We start from the raw sequence: 17,784 nt of genomic DNA, 5'->3' as shown, positions 1-17,784 counted from the left end.
TAAGTGTTCTGGTTGACTGACCGCTGTCACAAGGAGAGGGTCATAAAGTGTCAGCAGGCCCCCCTGGCCAGAAGATGATGTAACACCCCTAAGACCTCTGTATACATCTGTATGAAGCACCTGACTTTAATAAAAGTCAGGACTGCTGTCCCCACGTGACTTGTGTATACCATCTCAGTGTATAAATACAGACCCTGGAAAATAAAGAATGGGATGAGTTCCTCGAAATACTGGTCTCCCCATGTCGTTCTCTCTCTCAAACTCTGGCTGAGTTTCCATCTGGAGCGCGGAGCCCGCCATGCTTACTAACTATGCCTGGGCTTCTAAGATCCGACCGGGGAGGCCTCAGCGTCTCCTCTCCTTCGGGAGAACGGAAGGACGCCTGCGGCCTACGTAAGTGGTGCAAGCTTCTTGTCTTGAAGTTTTACTGGTTTCCCGCGTAAACCAAGCTACTCAGCCTCTTTTCTCCACTGAATTTTCCTACTGAGCTATTCTATTACTCTTTATATCTCTAATTAATATCTAATTAAAGCCAGTGTATTCGCCAACGGCGTCTCCCCTTCGAACTCCCTGGATCAGCTGGGGCTGGACCTCGGCAGGTGTCTTTTCAAGCCATCAAAACACAGTTGATGCCGCTCTCACTGCCCTAAAAGGTCAATTCAGCCCTGGATCAGCTGTGGGAAGAGGCTCACCTTCTCCTGCTGCGTGCCTGACACTTATGACAGCGAACCAGCAACAAACTCTCGAAGTCAAAGGCGAAACTAGGAACCACACACATGGCGCTGAGCAGTTTTTATCTTATTTACTTGGACTTTGTTTATATCCTCCGATAGTTGAAGAACATTTGCCTCTGATCTTCCTCATAGTTTCACAGGCCAGAATTGCGGAAATTTTTACCAGGAATAGACCTAGCACGTGAACAAAGGGAATAAGCAAACTTGAAAAAAAGATCACAATGACACATAAAAAAGACTTGCTTTTAGTTCATCTAAGTTCATCTAGACTCTGTGATGTTTGACTTATGTGATATTTAAAATGTTTAGAAAAATCAAATATTTTAAAGATTTTTTGGGGGGCGGGGAGGGGGGGTTGCTTTTCTCATAGCTCATGGATAAAGAATCTGCCTGCAATGCAGGAGACCTGGGTTCAGTTCCTGGGTTGGGAAGATCCCCTGGAGAAGGGAATGACAACCCACTCCAGTATGCTTGCCTGGGAAATCAGAGGAGCCTGGCTGTTTTTAAAGCATTTGTTGAATTTGTTACAATATTACTTCTGTTTCATATTTTGGGTTTTTGGTTATGAGGCATGTGGGATCTTAGCCCCCTGACAAGTGATTGAAACCTACACGCCCTGCGATGGAAGGCAAACTCTTAACCACTAGACTGCCAGGGAAGCCCCAGGTTAAACTTTTTAAAGAATTCAGGTCTATACCAGGCAGTGAGGGAACAAATGCACAGGCTATAGATGGGAACACAAACATATATGTGAAGTATGTCCCTCCTGCCCAGTAGTTTAGAGTCAGTGGCAACGAAATACCAGAGAGAAAGGATATAACATTGTTACATGCATCCTAGACTCTGTCTCATTTGATTTCTCCTGTATTTGCCCCAAATGCCTAATGTGTGTCATTATTTTATGGGGACCCTTGGTAGGAGATGACTCCCCATGTTTCAGAGTGTGCAGACAATGTCCACTGCTGTCGCTCCGTATTTTCAGACAGCTGTCTCTGCCCCCAGAAACCAGCCTAAAAAGCAGAACCCTCCATCAGGACAGAAGTCAGGGGTCATCCTGCCTAACAGTAGAAGATTCTGATGAAAGCACATACCTTCTTCCACTGGAGTCGAAGGTCAGACAGGTGATTGCAGCATTGCCATGAGCCCCAGTAAATTCAGACAACAGTCTTCCCGTTTCAAAGTCCCATACTTTCACCACCTGTAACAGGAAGTTTAAAAAAGTAGCTGGAGACAGGCTATCAAATTAGAGAGAATTTACATTTAGAGGTTTAGTGTCATAGATATGAAAAATATGTTTACTCTGAAGGTTTCTGTACTTTTAATACAAGTTGGCTCACCTGAGTGTGTTTGTTAGCTGCTGCTGCTAAGTCACTTCAGTTGTGTCCGACACTGTGTGACCCCATAGACAGCAGCCACCAGGCTCCCCCATCCCTGGGATTCTCCAGGCAAGAACACTGGAGTGGGTTGCCATTTCCTTCTCCAGTTCGTTAGCTAGGGCTGCCATAACAAAATACTGTAGACTGGGGCTATAAACAGCAGACGCATTTTCTCACAGTCCAAGATCAAGTTGCCAGCAGGGTTTGGTCTCTTTCGAGGCCTCTCTCTTTGGCTTGTGGACAGCCACCTTCTCACTGAGTCCTCACGTGGTCTTTCCTCTGTGCCTCTGCACCCCAGTATCTCTTTATGTGTACAAATTTCCTCTCGTTATAAGAACGCCAGTCAGATTGGATGGGGGAGGACCCACCCTCATAGCCTCAGTTTAACATGATGATCTCTCTAAAGACTGTCTCCAAACACAACCATATTCTGAGGTACCGAGCATTAGGACTTCAACACATGCATTTGAGGGGAACACAGTTCAGTCCATAGTACTGACTGAGAAGATCAGAAAATTTAGAAGCATTGGATAAAGATCTCCTGACCATATAACTCAGAGAAGAGAGGTGTGAATTGAATTTTGAGCAGCCAAATTTATTTACCACCAAAGCAAAACTGAAGAGAAAAGATGACACATTTTCTGGGAAGGATATATAAACCCTCAGCTTTAAAGCTTTGCTCAGTCCAGCTTGTTCCAGTCTTGCAGTTACTTTCTTTTTGCCTCATCTCTTGAGCACTCTTTGAATGAAAATAATCTTTAAAATTTTTAAAAATATTTTTTGACTGCCATGGCACGGTGGGATCTTAGTTCCCAGACCAGGGATTAAACCTGTGCCCCCTGCAGTGGAAGCAGGGTCCTAACCAATGGACTGCCAAGGAAGTCCCCAAAGTTGTTATTCTGATAAACTTTGGTATTACATGTAACTATGCATGTGTTAAGTTACAGTTCATAAGTAATATATTGTAAACATTTAATTGAACTCTATTAATCTTCATTGTACAGCTTATAAGCATTTTGAAGGCGTCAATTTGGTGGTCCCTAGTGCTCAGTTTATACAAATGAATGAATACAATGTGATATAGTGGTATTCATAAATTCAGGCCTTATCAAGATCTTGGGCAATGGAGTCTAGATGTCATGAATTGTGATGATGGGCATGACTATGCTACAAAGACTTCACACAGCAACAGATTTGCAAGGTCAGCAAATACTTAAATCAATAATTTAACTCAGTAAGTATAGGGGTGTTTATTACTGCAAGGCGGAGAAGGCAATGTCACCCCACTCCAGTACTCTTGCCTGGAAAATCCCATGGATGGAGGAGCCTGGTGGGCTACAGTCCATGGGGTCGCTAAGAGTCGGACACAACTGAGTGACTTCACTTTCACTTTTCACTTTCATGCATTGGAGAAGGAAATGGCAACCCACTCCAGTGTTCTTGCCTGGAGAATCCCAGGGACAGAGGAGCCTGGTGGGCTGCTGTCTATGGGGTCGCACAGAGTCAGACACGACTGAAGCGACTTAGCAGCAGCAGCAGCAGCAGCATTACTGCAAGGAGATCCAACCAGTCCGTCCTAAAGGAGATCAGTTCTGGGTGTTCATTGGAAGGACTGTTGTTGAAGCTGAAACTCCAATACTTTGGCCACCTGATGCGAAGAGCTGACTCACTGGAAAAGACCCTGATGCTGGGAAAGATTGAGGGCAGGAGGAGAAGGAGACAACAGAGGGTGGGATGGTTGGATGGCATCACTGACTCAATGGACATGAGTTTGGGACTCTGGGAGTTGGTGATGGACAGGGAGGTCTGGCATGCTGTGGTTCATGGGGTTACAATGAGTCGGACATGACTCAGTGACTGAATTGATTAATTGATTGATTCAGTTCAGTTCAGTAGCTCAGTCATGTCCGACTCTTTGCGACCCCATGAATCGCAGCACACCAGGCCTCCCTGTCCATCACCTACTCCCAGAGTTCACTCAAACTCACGAGTCAGTGATGCCATCCAGCCATCTCATCCTCTGTCGTCCCCTTCTCCTCCTGCCCCCCAATCCCTCCCAGCATCAGAGTCTTTTCCAATGAGTCAACTCTTCACATGAGGTACTGGAGTTTCAGCTTTAGCATCATTCCTTCCAAAGAAATCCCAGGGCCGATCTCCTTCAGAATGGACTAGTTGCATCTCCTTGCAGTCCAAGGGATTAAGAGTCTTCTCCAACACCACAGTTCAAAAGCATCAATTCTTCGGCGCTCAGCTTTCTTCACAGTCCAACTCTCACATCCATACATGACCACTGGAAAAACCATAGCCTTGACTAGACGGACCTTTGTTGGCAAAGTAATGTCTCTGCTTTTGAATATGCTATCTAGATTGGTCATAACTTTTCTTCCAAGGAGTAAGCGTCTTTTAATTTCATGGCTGCAGTCACCATCTGCAGTGATTTTGGAGCCCAGAAAAATAAAGTCTGACACTGTTTCCATTGTTTCCCCATCTATTTCCCATGAAGTGATGGGACCAGATGCCATGATCTTCGTTTTCTGAATGTTGAGTTTTAAGCCTACTTTTTCACTCTCCTCTTTCACCTTCATCAAGAGACTTTTTAGTTCCTCTTCACTTTCTGCCATAAGGGTGGTGTCATCTGCATATCTGAGGTTATTGATATTTCTCCTGGCAATCTTGATTCCAGTTTGTGCTTCTTCCAGCCCAGCATTTCTCATGATTGATTGATTAGCATATGCCTAATACATACAGTTATAATTGTAGAGTATTTATATCTCAACTTAACCTCTACTTACCACCCACCACTGGGGGAGACTTGCATATCAATATAATGCCATTGAGGGAGGCAGACTGTGTTAGCATAGAATTAGGAGCCCAAACACTAATGGAGCCATTCATTCTGCCTGGATGTGGGAGGGGATCTAGGACTGTTACAGGGGATGGTGTCTGAGTTGTGCCTTAAAGAATAAGAAGGCTTTTGACAGATTAAGAAGGAAAGAAGAGGGAAACATAGGTGCTCTGATTCCTGCCCTCAAACACCTGAAGAAATTGTTTAGAGGTGAGGCTCACACATGAAACAGAGCAGAACACCATACAGAAGGCTCAGGGGGTGATCAGGAAGAGGGAGGTGCCCACACAAGTCAGGGTGGAGAAGGCAAATTTTCCCTGGTGGAGACAGGACTTGAGTTGGACCTTGAAGGGTTGCTTAGGTGTGTGTAGGAAAAGAGCAGGAAGAAGGAAATTCCAGGGTGGGGATGGGAAAAGTTTGTGCAGACCCAGGGGCAGGAATGTGCAGAACGCTGAGAAGGATGATAAGACTGACTTCCTTGGAGTCAAATCTGGAGAATAAATGCTTCTCCGTAAGTTTGAACCCAAACTATGCAGGAACCCAACTATGCAGGAACCCACTTTCTTTGAGATGAACTGAGACTGAGTCATCATAAAAAATTTTTGACCAAGAGATCAGGTAATTTACTTCTTTTGGTACTTAATAAGACCATGGTGACCATTAATCTCTGGAGCAGAAGCTTGTCAAGAAGAGATGCTGAGAGTGCAGCTGAAGTGAATGTGATTAGGAAGAGGACGTGTCCGGGCTGTGATGCTCCTGATGCTGTAAATCCTAAAGGCAGGGTGCACCAGGCTCTGGCAGGAATGAGGGAAGAGGTCACGGCTGCACAGCCAGGGACACTCACTTGCAATGTTAGAGCCTAGGTCAGTAATAAAGTAAGTGATTGAACTAATATTAGAAGATTTCAGAACATTTCAGCAGCACCAGTGTACTTGGGATGTGCCCTCCCATTGCCTCAAGGACAGAAAAACATAAGTTGTGGGATGTCCGTGTTTCCGTGCTCTAGTTCCTTGTTCAAGGAGCAATGATTGCTGATTATGGCCCCTCCTGTGGGCCAGCCACTGTGCAGGTCCTCCAGGATGGGGCCAGCAGGGTCCTCATGAGCCCTGGTGAGAGGGGAAGTAGACGGCAAGTTGTGAACCCTCATTCCCAGACTAGAGTTGCAGGGGGTTAGGGGTACACTGATCATCCACACAAGAGCATTGCCATGAAGTCTTAACCATTCCATAGGACCAGACAGACTGTCCTTCCAAATAGCTCACACTGCAAGCCCCTGCAGAATCTGTGGGCTCTTCCATCCCTGTGAGCATTCACGGAAGAGTGTCCAAACACTACAGGTGGTCAGCAGAGCAGACCCGAACCTCTCATTTTTCACTTCTAGAGACAGATTGCCCCGTGAAGGTGAGGACAGTGGGGCCGCGCTTGCAAGCACATCATTGCTAAAGAGACTAACGCTTGATACTTACAGATGCTTCTGAACAGCTGACCACCTGCCTGAATGTGGGGTTGTACCGGCAGCCTACCACAGGCTCCTTGTGGGAAACCACTGGGTGAGGCTCATGGGGAGAACTTGTTCATGAAAAACAGAGAGAAAGAGGATGAAAACTTGAACCGAGGGCACAACATGCATACCCGGGATGAAACGTCGATTACTTTGATTAAGAGGATGGTCCTGAGCTCAAATGATGGGTCTGTGACCTTGGGCAAGTCACTTAGCTGCTCAGAACTCTACTTTTATGATCTATTAGATAGGAATAATGGTATCTACTTTAAAGCATTGTTTTGAGGATTAAATGAGAAGCCATATATACAGTCATCCCTCAGCATCTGAGGGGGGGATTGGTTTGAGGACCCCCAAGAACACCAAAATCCACAGGTTCTTGAGTCCCTTATGTAAAATGGCATAATATTTGCATATAACCCATGCACATTCTTTCATATACTTTAAAACATCTCCAAATTATTTATAAAAACCAATGCAATTTAAATGTTACATATATAGTTGCCATAGGTGGCAAATTCAACTTTGGGGGTCCTTTTGCTTTTTGGAAACTTCTGGAATTGAAATAATTTTTTTCTTCCATCTCCAGTTGGTTGAATGTCTGATGCAGCACCCACGGACAAAGAGGGCCAACATGACGTCCTTAGCCCAGGACTTCACATAACCTGATAGGTCTGCAATGAGGAGCAGCCACTAACCATGAGAACTGATGCCATGTCCCCTTGATGGGGCAAGAAGGAGTGTGACTTCATGAAACTGCAAGGTGGACCTTCTTCCCTATTAACGTACATCTTCCTGCAAACAAACAAACTGTATCATCCCGTTCTGAGTCCCCAGGCCTGAATGGCAGTGCTTTTCCCTCACAGCAGGGACAGGCCAGGCCAGATCCTGGGAGGCCCTGCAGAGTGCCTCCCACTGGCACCCAGGGGCATAGGGCTCGCCTGTGTCCTTGGACTTTGCCTCTTAAGCCACCCGATCCCTTTACACTCATCGCCTCATCTGTAAAATGGAATCCTTTATAGAAACTTTGTGAGGAAAAAGAGCGGGGAAGGAGGTAAAAGGCTGGCATGCAGTGGACACTGAAGAACCGAACGTTGGTCACCAACCGTCACTCTCCTTAGTGCCCTGCGATGGTCAGCCCCAAGCCTGGGCTACTCACAGAGATTTGGGGGACCCGCAACCTCAGACTTAGTGCTGGAAGAGTCTCGGTGTGGGCAAAGCAGGGCTTGGCATAAGGATGATTAGAACTTTTGGGAGCAGGGTCTCCACACGTCACAGATGAGACCGCAGGAGGCTTTTGGCTGACCTGGTCAACATCACAAGCTCCCCAGAGATGGAGCAGGGACTGGCAGACAGTATCTGGCATTCAAGTGTTGGTGCTAGAGAAGAGGCTATTTTTGCCGTGAGGTGGAATTTCAGACACTTTGCTCTAAAAAAATCAACCCAGCAGGCTGTTTGTTCTGCACAGTGATACCATGTAGAACAAACAGCAGTTTGACTCAGAGATGCTCCCGTTTTTCAGCTGGTTGTTTTGGCCTCTTGAGTGAAGAGTCTGCCTTCCAGGCCTGGCTGGAGTGATGACCTGGCAGTGCCCGCTGTGTCCTAGAGTGGCTGCCCTGCCTGAGGGACGGGGGTTTCGGGTATGGGCACTGCTGGACCGTGGGACTACAAGTAGGCCGATGCCTTAGGACTGAGTAAGCAGCCCCGGGCTTTGTAGGACAGTTTCCTATGGGGGTGGGCTGGTGGGTGGAACAGGCTCAAGGGGTGGATTTCAGTCTTTAGGATGATATAGGGAGGTGGTGTCAGAGTTAGCAGTGGGCATGTTAGGGAGAGCTCACCAGATATACAATGTGCTCTAGGGTGTGGGGCGTATAGCCGGGGCTCCCACAGAGTCCTTAGCTCTGGATTGTTAGGTAGAAGGTCCTAGGCAGCTGCACTGAGCTCTGCAGAACCTTCTGGAGAGCTGACTGCCAGGGCCCAGAGGACACCCTCCTACCTCAGCCTCAGGTGCAGAAGTGCTAGGATACCAGCGGCCACATACAGAGCTCTGGGACCGGGGAGACAGAGGCAGGCCCCGGGCTCACCCCGAATGCCGCTGGCTTTGGAGGAGGCAGTGAACAAGCAGCTGTTGGTCTCCAGATCCCAGATCTGAGGAGGCAGTGAGAAAAAAGTGATCAGAGCTCTTGACTAGCCTGTTTTGCTGGGTTTCCAAAGCCATCAACTGTTGGGGGATCTCTTAGGCTTATGCAAAGTTCACGCACTGTCCCTCCTCCCACTCCCCCAAAGGAAGAGTAGTTGTCTAAGGAGAAGGAAATGGCAGCCCACTCCAGTATTCTTGCCTGGAGAATCCCATGGACAGAGGAGCCTGGTGGGCTACAGTCCATGGGGTCGCAAAGAGTCGGACACGACTGAGTGACTAACACACACACACACACACACACAGACAAGGAAGCATGAAGTGGGGACCGAAGTCCTGAGCCCTTCTGCCAGGATGAAGCTGCCCAGCAACTGCAGCTAAACTCCCCAGAGTTCTGCTCTACTTTCCCACCAGGAGATGCTTCTCTTCCATAGACACAGCTTCCTCGATGGGGGCTCACAGTATGGGTCTGATCTGTGGCTCAGAGCTACTGCTGCCCCCAAGATATGCCCCCATTTCTTCCTATTGATCCTTAAAACCCATCCCTGGAGGACACAGGCAAGAAACCTCAGGGTGACTACTGGAGGAGAGCGTAACACCCCGTCCCTGGGTTGGAATCCCAGCTGTACTGCCTAATCACTGTGTGGTGGTGGACAAATAACTACATTTTCTTTCCCTCAGTTTCTTCATCTGTAAAATGGGGAGAATAATAGTAGCATTTGCCTTATAGAATTGTTTAAAGGAATCTAAACATTTAATAAAAGATGGAGTGCTAGAAGACGGTATAATATGGCTAGAATAATACTATTATTGTTCATCAGTAATTTTTTTTTTTTTTTTTTTGCCTGCACTGTGTGGCTCACAGGATCTTGGTTCCCTGACTAGGGATTGAACTAGCATCTCCTGCAATGGAAACACAGAGTCTGAATGGCTGGACTGCCAGCAAGGTCCTGACAGCTCTGTTCTTGAAGGGAGAAAAAGTGCCCCTCACCAGAAGCACTGGTGCTGGATTGTTACAATAGACAGAAATAAATTTACATTGTTTCAACCTATGGAAAAAAGGGGTTTATCTGTTACAGTGGCAAGCCTTACCTTAACTGACATACCATGCTATCTTCCTTCCAAGAAATAGCTTTCTTTCCACCCTAATTCTTGTTGACATAAAACAGCTTTGTTTGTGGTGTGCAATATTAAATGCACAAAAAATAACAAGTGAAAATGGAAATCTGAATCAGTCACTTTGCTCTTCTTTAGAGAATGCCAGAAACTAGCAGACTCTTGAAACATTTTGTGGGTCCCCATGATTTACAGACATGAAATATTCGGGCTAAAAAAAAAAAATCAACCAAAGAATGAAGACTATCTGATCAGGCATGCTAGAAATTTAGCTGTTTGCTTCCTAGTTGATTAGTTTTTATTTGATAGGAATAATATATTCTGAAATAAATTACACACCCTATTTCCAAGATAGGATTTCAATATATTTTAAACATACTTTGGGAAGTGATTCAATATGCCTGAATCATCACAGGCAAGATGCTAATCTTGTCATCATGAGTTTAGATTGGAAGAAAATGGAGAGGCACTAGGAAAAGAAATAGGATAGAAGACGTGTCCTCACATACAGAATTATGATTATCTGATGGTGGCAAGTTTTGAAAAAAAAAAAGTGAATTAAAAATATGAAATCTCCAACTTTGTGGCCCTGGAGAATGCCTTTGGATGAATTTGATTTTCAAAATAAATAAAAAACTAAAGTCCATAAATCTTACCATTTTAATCAGTTTTTCTTGGAGGACTGAATTGAGTTTAGGTCCTGGTTGTATCCCTGACTGTGATCTCAACACCTAATTTTATATAAATATGTTCTTCATTGCCATGAGATGGACTCTAAGCTCACTACACAGGAGCCATGCTGGACCCCACAAACAGTAAAATCCCAGAGTGTCACAGGGCCCCTGTTCTCAGTCTTTAGAGCTTTTCTCTCTTTTGCCCACTTTGGCTCCCTTTATGAGACTTCCCCGATGGTTCAGCAGGTAAAAAATTTGCCTGCAGTGTAAGAGACACAGGAGATTTGGGTTTGATCCCCGGGCCAGAAGATCACCTGGAGAAGGAAATGGCAACCCACTCCAGTACTCTTGCCTGAAAAATCCCATGGACAGAGGAGCCTGGCAGGATGTATTCTGAAGAGTCACCAAGAGTTGGACGCAACTAAGCAGGAAAGCATGCTCCCTTTATGATCTCATCTACTCCATGGCTTAAAATTCCATCTAAATGCTGATTCCCAAATTTGTATCTCCAGCCCTGACATCTCCCCTCTCTCAGGATGACTCTCTCCAGCACATCCACGACTGGGCTCCTGACATTATACTCCTCTCATCCACCACCTTCCTTATCACAGACCTAAAATCTTGGTGTCATCCTTGACTCCTCACTCGCTCTCTTCTTTAAAAACAAAACAAAACAAAATACAGCTTTACTGACATTTAATCCACATACTACAAAATTTGCATTTTAAAGCATACAATTCAATGGTTTTTAGCATATTCACAGAGTTGTGCAACCATCGCCACTTTGAAAAATTTTCATTCCTCCATAAGGAAACCCCATGCCCATTAATTGCTACCCCCTATTCCCAGCTCACCCCACCCCCTGACAAGCACTAAGCTCATTTCTGTCTCTGAATTTGCCTACTCTGGACATTTCATATAAATAGAATTATACAGTACACAGCCCTTTGTCACTGGCTTTCACATAACACTTAGAGCTTCTCATGTTTTCTGTGTTGTCCCATGTGATAGTGCTTCATTTCCATTTTTTGTTGCTGAATAATATTCCATTGTATGGCTGATCGGATTCTGTTTATCCATTCCTCGGTTCATGGACATTTGGTTTATTTCTACTTTTTGGCTGTCATGAATGCTGCTATGAATATCCATATGTAAGTGTTTTTGTGAACAGATGTTTTCAATTCTCTTGGGTATAAACTCAGGAGTGGAAATGCTAGGTCATATATTACCTTTCTGGTTAACATTGAAAGAACTACCAAAATATTTTCCAAAGTGGCTGTACCATTTAAATTCCCACCAGCAATCCACAAGGGTTCCAATTTCTCTATTTCTTTGCCAACATTTGTTATCATCTATCTTTTAATGTTAGCCATCCTAATGGGCGTGGTTTGAATTTTCATGATGTTGAGCATCTTGTCCTGTGGTTACTGGCCGTTTGAACATTTTCTTTAAAGGGCTTTCTGTCCAAGTCCTTTGCCCATTTAAAAATAAGCTATCTGTGCTTTTACTGCTGAGCACTGAGTTCTTTGTATTCTAGGTGCAAGTCCCTCATCAGATATATGGTTTGCAGGTATTTTGTCTCATCCTGTAGGTTGTCTAATCACTCTCTTAATATTGCCCTTTAAAGCACAAGTTTTCATTTTTGAGGAAATAACTCATTTTTTCCTTTAGCCTTTTATGCTTTTGATGCCATATCTAAGAAATCATTGCCTAGACCAAGGTCATGAAGATTTGCTCCCATGTTTTCTTCTAAGAGTTTGGTAGGTGTAGCTCTTTTTACAGTTAGGTCTATGATCCATTTTGAGTTAACCTTTTTGTACAGCGTGAAGTAAGAGGTTTAAGTCCAAAATCAAGGCATGGAAAGGTTTGGATTCTTCAATGACCTTTCTCCTGGGCTTGCAGAAGACCATCTTCCTGCTGTGTCCTTGTAAGGTTGCCTCTCAGTCTGAGTGTCCTGATTTCCTCTTTTTGTAAGGACATCAGTCATACTAGATTAGGGCCCACCAATATGACCTCATTTAACCTTCAGTATTTCTTTATAGGGGCTTCCCTGGTTGCTCAGTGGTCAGGAATCTGCCTGCCAATGCAGGGGATGCAAGAGACTTGGGTTCAATCCCTGGGTTGGGAAGATATCCTGGAGAAAGAAATGGTGACTCACTCCAGTATTCTTGCCTGATAAATCCCGTAGACAGAGGAGCCTAGCAGGCTACAGTCCATGGGGTTTCAAAGAGTTGGTCATGACTTAGCAAAAGAGTTGGACATGACTTAGTGACTAAGCAAAAACCCAGCAATTTCTCTATAGGCCCTATCTGTAAATACAACCATATTCTAAAGTACTGGGGGTTAACACTTTGACATATGAATTTTGAAGAGACACAATTCAGCTCAGTGTCTATCAATAATTTATTATGTGAGGGGTCAGTGAACTGGTTTATGTATCTGCAGTGAATATGATCTCTGTCCTGAGGTTCCAGCAACTCACATTGCTCCAAACACCCATCCTCTGGCCCTGTGACAGTCCAGAAAAGAAGGTGGATGAGCCATGGAAACTTGTCATATTCACTGGAAAAGCATATGAGGTGATGGATGAAACAAATCAGTGAGGTTTTTCTTCTTTTCTAATTTATAAAACTGTGTATTCCAGAGATAACAGAGTGACTGGGCTTTGGAGGCAGAGAGGACTCTGGGTATAAAAAGAGGTATGAAGGCAAACAAAATGAAGGTAGGGATGTTGCTACCTCTGCCAGGGCCAGAAAGGTTTAAATTCTAAGCCTTAGAGACAGCATTTCAGAAAGGGCCCACTTGCTCTATGTGTCCTGCAAGACAAGATGATCACCTCTAGAGGCAAAGGACTGCTGACTCCATCTGTCCCCATTCAGTCCCCAGCTCCCCCTCTCCATCCCCAACCTGCATTCTCACAAGGAATCTCTGGATGGAGTGTAAGCAGAGGGCTCAGTGCTATAACGTTTACTCATCCCAACAAAACAGCAGGTATAGAAAGTTCTCGGAGAGCCTGCCCTTCCCCTGCTTGCCTATTTTCCCTTTCAAAAGCAGATCCATGGAAGCAAATGCCATCTGAGCATCTGCTAATCAGAGGCCCCAAAGGCTCCAGTGAGAGGAATGAAAACATGAAAGGAACACCTTCTCTGTCTGAAACCGCATTGGATAACACATCAAAACATAACAGGGCAAAGACCTTAATAGTGTTGTCGGTGGACATGGAAAATATCTTGTTATCCTCAGCAGACACATGGATGTAAATCACTGGAGCTGTGTGGCTTCTCAGCATACCTGTTGGTTTTCTAGAATGGAAAAAGAACAGATGAACACCAGGCAGTTCTAGCTGAGGCTTCTAAATAAAAATGCAAGACTAAACTTGGCCCGGATCTGGCAGCTCTATTCAGCCTGAGGAGGGTTATGTCTCCCTCTGAAACGACGTGCGTATATATCTTGTGTGATAAAAGGAGTGAAGCAGATAATATGCAGTTACAGCAACATAACTCGGTGTGAGATGAAGCCCTGGGCTTTGTTTCTCCCAGGGCTGACAATACTGCTATAAAAGGAATAAGCTTGGAAGAGCGCAGGGTGGGGTTGGAAGAGACTCCACGCAGGTTGTTGCTTTATGCAGTATTCAGATCTGGCGTGAATGTCTTTCTAATAAGAGTTTATTTTAAGGAGTTCTGAGGGATCGCAGGGCCCTGAAGGGTGCAGGGCTGTGTGTGCTGTGCGAGGGTGAGGGGTAAGGAGAAGGGATGCTAGGCTGAGGTTGACAGGAGAGAACAGTGTCTTTTTATAACCATGTCACTGGGAAGTAAGCAAATTTTTCTCAGTCTTCTGACAAACAGGAGGCTAAGGTAATAGAAGTGGGTAGAAAAATCATGTTTCTTTTTTCCTTCCTTCCTCCTCCCTTCCTTCCTTCCTTCCATTTATTTCCTTCTTATTAGGCATCAGACATTGCACTGCGTGCTCTATATGGATGGTCTCATTTGCGATCTGTATTGCTAATCTACAGAAGACTCCCAAGAGTCCCGTGGGCAGCAAGGAGATCAAACCAGTCAATCCTAAAGGAAATCAACCCTGAATATTCATTGGAAGGACTGATGCTGAAACTCCAATGTTTTGGCCACTTGATGTGAAAAGCCGACTCATTGGAAAAGACCTCGATGATGGGAAAGACGAAGGGCAGGAGCAGAAGGGGACAACAAAAGATGAGATGGTTAGATGGCATCACCAACTCAATGGACATGGGTTTGAGCAAATTCTGGGAGACAGTGTAGGGCAGGGAAGCCTAGTGGGCAACAGTCCATGGGATTGCAGTCCATACGACTTAGCTGACTGAACAACAACTACTACTACTACTAATCCAGGAGTGGATATTCTTGTTATTTCCAAAGAGGGACTGGAGGCTGCAGCCCTTGCTCAGGATCATTCAGCTAGAAAGGGACTGAGGCGAGACAGAGGCTGGGTCCGTGAGCTCACTGCCTTGGAGCACTGCCCAGCAGCTGAGGGGGCAGGGGTCACCTGGCAGGCCTCACTGATGTCTGTGCAGAGGCTCAGCAGTAACCTGGGCTTTCTGTAGGTGACTGGTTCTTACTCCAAACCCCATATCAACTCCCTATTTTCCTCCTCTCCTTCCTTCTTCAACACTTCTCAGCAGAAATGACATAGCTTTTAGCAACCAAGTTGCATTTGAATCCTGATTCTGCCATTAGTACCCCAAAATTACTCAGCTCCTCTGAGCTTCAGTTTCTTCCTTGGTAAATGGAGTTGACGTGAGGATTAGAGAGAATGAATATGGGGCACAGTGCCCGGTACCAAGTAGGTGCTCAGTAAAGTGACAGTTTCTGTTATTTTCAAGAAAGCATTTCTGAGACTCGTTCTGCAGGGACCCACATGAAGGTCAGGGTGGGGGGGGCACTCTCAGGAGTATGATAATTACACACTGAAGGGGTGATGGCAACAGGCTGCTCTTCTGATTAAACAGTTTGCTACCCTGGCTACCCCAGTTCCAGGCTTTCCAGAAGAATCCCTGTTTTCTTAAGGTCAATTCTTCTATATTTCAGGGGTGGTGGAGTCCTTAAATAAGATGGGGCTACACAACCCCAGCAGAGAAGTGAGGGTAAGCTTAGGGCCATCTGAGTGAGGTGCACAGAAAGGACACTGATTGGAGATCAAAATCCCTAATTGTTCTCTACAACTGATCATCATTCATTGTAGGGAAGACAGCAATCTGATCAAAGAAAATCCTTCCAGTTGTGAGTGAATGATGGTTTTACAAGGTTCTACATGATCTCCGTGTCTTTGCAAGATATTTGCATTTTAAATAAGTTGCTTATTAACCCCCCCAAAATGACTTTGTAATAGCCACAAGCAGAGATTTCCTGGGTTGTGTGTCTGGGAGATCAGATTTGGACAGGGGCTGTTAAATTAAACGGGACTTTTAGTGATCCTCAGTCCTGCTCTCCTGTACTTATGAGGTCAAGGGCACCCTTGGCTGGAGAGAGAATGAAAACTTACCCAGGCAGATGAGGATTCCAGATTCTAATTATCCGATCCATTCCACCTGTCAACAGCAAGTTCTTTCCCTTGCAGAATGTAAATGCCTTGACTCCTTTGTGGATGCAGAAAACCGTTTGATCACATTCTGCTCGCCTTTGGGGCAAACCGAGGAATGCTTGGTCTTTTCTTGCTTTGACATTTTCCCCAACACCCTTTATTTCTTTCATCTTTTGCTTGACATTTGTTGTTCCCATAGTGCACCCTAAAAATATTCACAGAGAAGCAAAACAGTTTCTCAACATGATCAGTCAATTTTTGGACAAGTTACTAATTTTTAAAGCTGGTGCACTGGAACGACCCAGAGGGATGGTATGGGGAGGGAGGAGGGTTCAGGATGGGGAACACGTGTATACCTGTGGCGGATTCATTTTGATATTTGGCAAAACTAATACAATTATGTAAAGTTTAAAAATAAAATAAAAAAAAAATAAGGATCTCAGGCTCATTTTCAGTGATGACAGTGTTTTCTTCATTTTTACCCCAGGTGTTAAACTATAGATAGTCTGAAGAATGAAAATGATATTGTAAGAAAAGCTAGGTTTCCCCAAATCTCTGCTGAGTGCCAGGCATTGGGCCAGAGCCTCCCCATACATGATCTTGTTTGAGGCTCAAAGAAACTCAGTGGGGTAAGCACCTTTACCGCTACCTTTCAGGTGAGGAAACTTACACAGAGAGAGGTTAAACCCTTGTCATCAAGAACACATTGGAGCCAAGGAAGCACCATCTGACTCCTAGATCAGGGCCTCCAGGTTTCATTAACTAATCAGCCAATTTCATTTACAACTATTCTGACAGATATTTGAGTCAAATGACTCAAATGGCTTTTGGGTTTATGAATCCACAGAATAGAATAAAATAGTAGCATCACACAGAAGTGTCACACAGAAATGATCAAGGGCCTTCCTGCAGGCTTTAGACGTTGTTTTTGAGACAGGCTGGGACCTAGGACCCTTGACTAGAGTTCTTGCATCTAGATAAAAGTCTCCTCGAGCAACAAAAGTACAAGAAAGTATAAGAGGCTAAAAATAACTTATGTGTGTGTGCTAAGTCAGTGCATGTGTGCTAAGTCACTTCAGTTGTATCTGACTCTTTTCGATCCCATGGACTGTAGCCCACCAGGCTCCTCTGTCCATGGGATTCTCCATGCAAGAATACTGGAGTGGGTTGCCATGCCCTCCTCCAAGGGATCTTCCCAACCCGGGGATTGAATCCACGTCTCCTGCGGCTTCTGCATTGCCGGTGGATTTTTTACCACTGAGCCACCAGGAAAGCCTAAAATAACTACATGAAAGCCCAATCGGGGCAATTATGAACTATAAGATACAAAAAGGCCACAAACCAGCCACCGTTTCTGAGGTGGGGAGAGCAAAAGTAGGGTACTGTGCATGATCCTTGCACACAGCACTACCAAGGGGGTGGGCAGGCCACCTAAGGCACCCTTCCTGCCTGACCTGCCCATCTGCCCCCACCCTCACCATGTTTAAGGAGCCAGCTTGCCCCCTCCTGGGGAGCGAGCAAGGCACCTGTGACTTGTTTTTGCTTCCTCCTGCTGTAGGCCAAATCCCAATAAAGCCTTGCCTATATTCCTCATCTGGCTGCTTATCAATTCCTATTGATTAAAGAGTCTTAGGACCCGAGGGGGTAAATAGTCTCACCAGAAGATGATCATGAAGGAAATCCGAAATACACTCACCAGTGCCTCTCCCGTCCACCTGCCTGACTTCCCCCTTGACCTCCGCCTTGTCCAAGGAGCCTGAAGCACCTTGGAGGACGAAGGTGGGAGACTAACTGTCTTCACCCCCCTCCCCAACCCCCTCCTGATCCCTCTACCCCCAAGTAAGA

The 17,784-nt window shown here is 45.3% G+C and overlaps 1 protein-coding gene across 1 annotated transcript in view; it reads right to left on the bottom strand.

Moving 5' to 3' along the window:
* LOC102406344 (WD repeat-containing protein 49-like) overlaps positions 1–17,518 on the bottom strand; it is a 45,015-nt gene extending 27,497 nt beyond the window's left edge. The window contains exons 1-8 of the mRNA XM_044926888.1: positions 17,418–17,518; positions 15,901–16,144; positions 13,580–13,685; positions 8,453–8,604; positions 6,422–6,524; positions 1,826–1,932; positions 1,661–1,744; positions 1,271–1,272 (exon numbers count right to left, since the gene is read on the bottom strand). Of these exons, the coding sequence (XP_044782823.1) occupies positions 1,271–1,272; positions 1,661–1,744; positions 1,826–1,932; positions 6,422–6,524; positions 8,453–8,604; positions 13,580–13,685; positions 15,901–16,136 (790 nt within the window). The 5' untranslated portion in view covers positions 16,137–16,144; positions 17,418–17,518. The remainder of the gene's footprint in view (positions 1–1,270; positions 1,273–1,660; positions 1,745–1,825; positions 1,933–6,421; positions 6,525–8,452; positions 8,605–13,579; positions 13,686–15,900; positions 16,145–17,417) is intronic.
* Between the last annotated feature and the right edge of the window lie 266 nt (positions 17,519–17,784).

This window comes from Bubalus bubalis, chromosome 13 (assembly GCF_019923935.1).
Source record: "Bubalus bubalis isolate 160015118507 breed Murrah chromosome 13, NDDB_SH_1, whole genome shotgun sequence".
Lineage (NCBI taxonomy): Eukaryota > Metazoa > Chordata > Mammalia > Artiodactyla > Bovidae > Bubalus > Bubalus bubalis.
The sequence above is the reverse complement of the archived record's forward strand: the minus strand, read 5'-3'. Positions and strand labels throughout refer to the sequence as shown.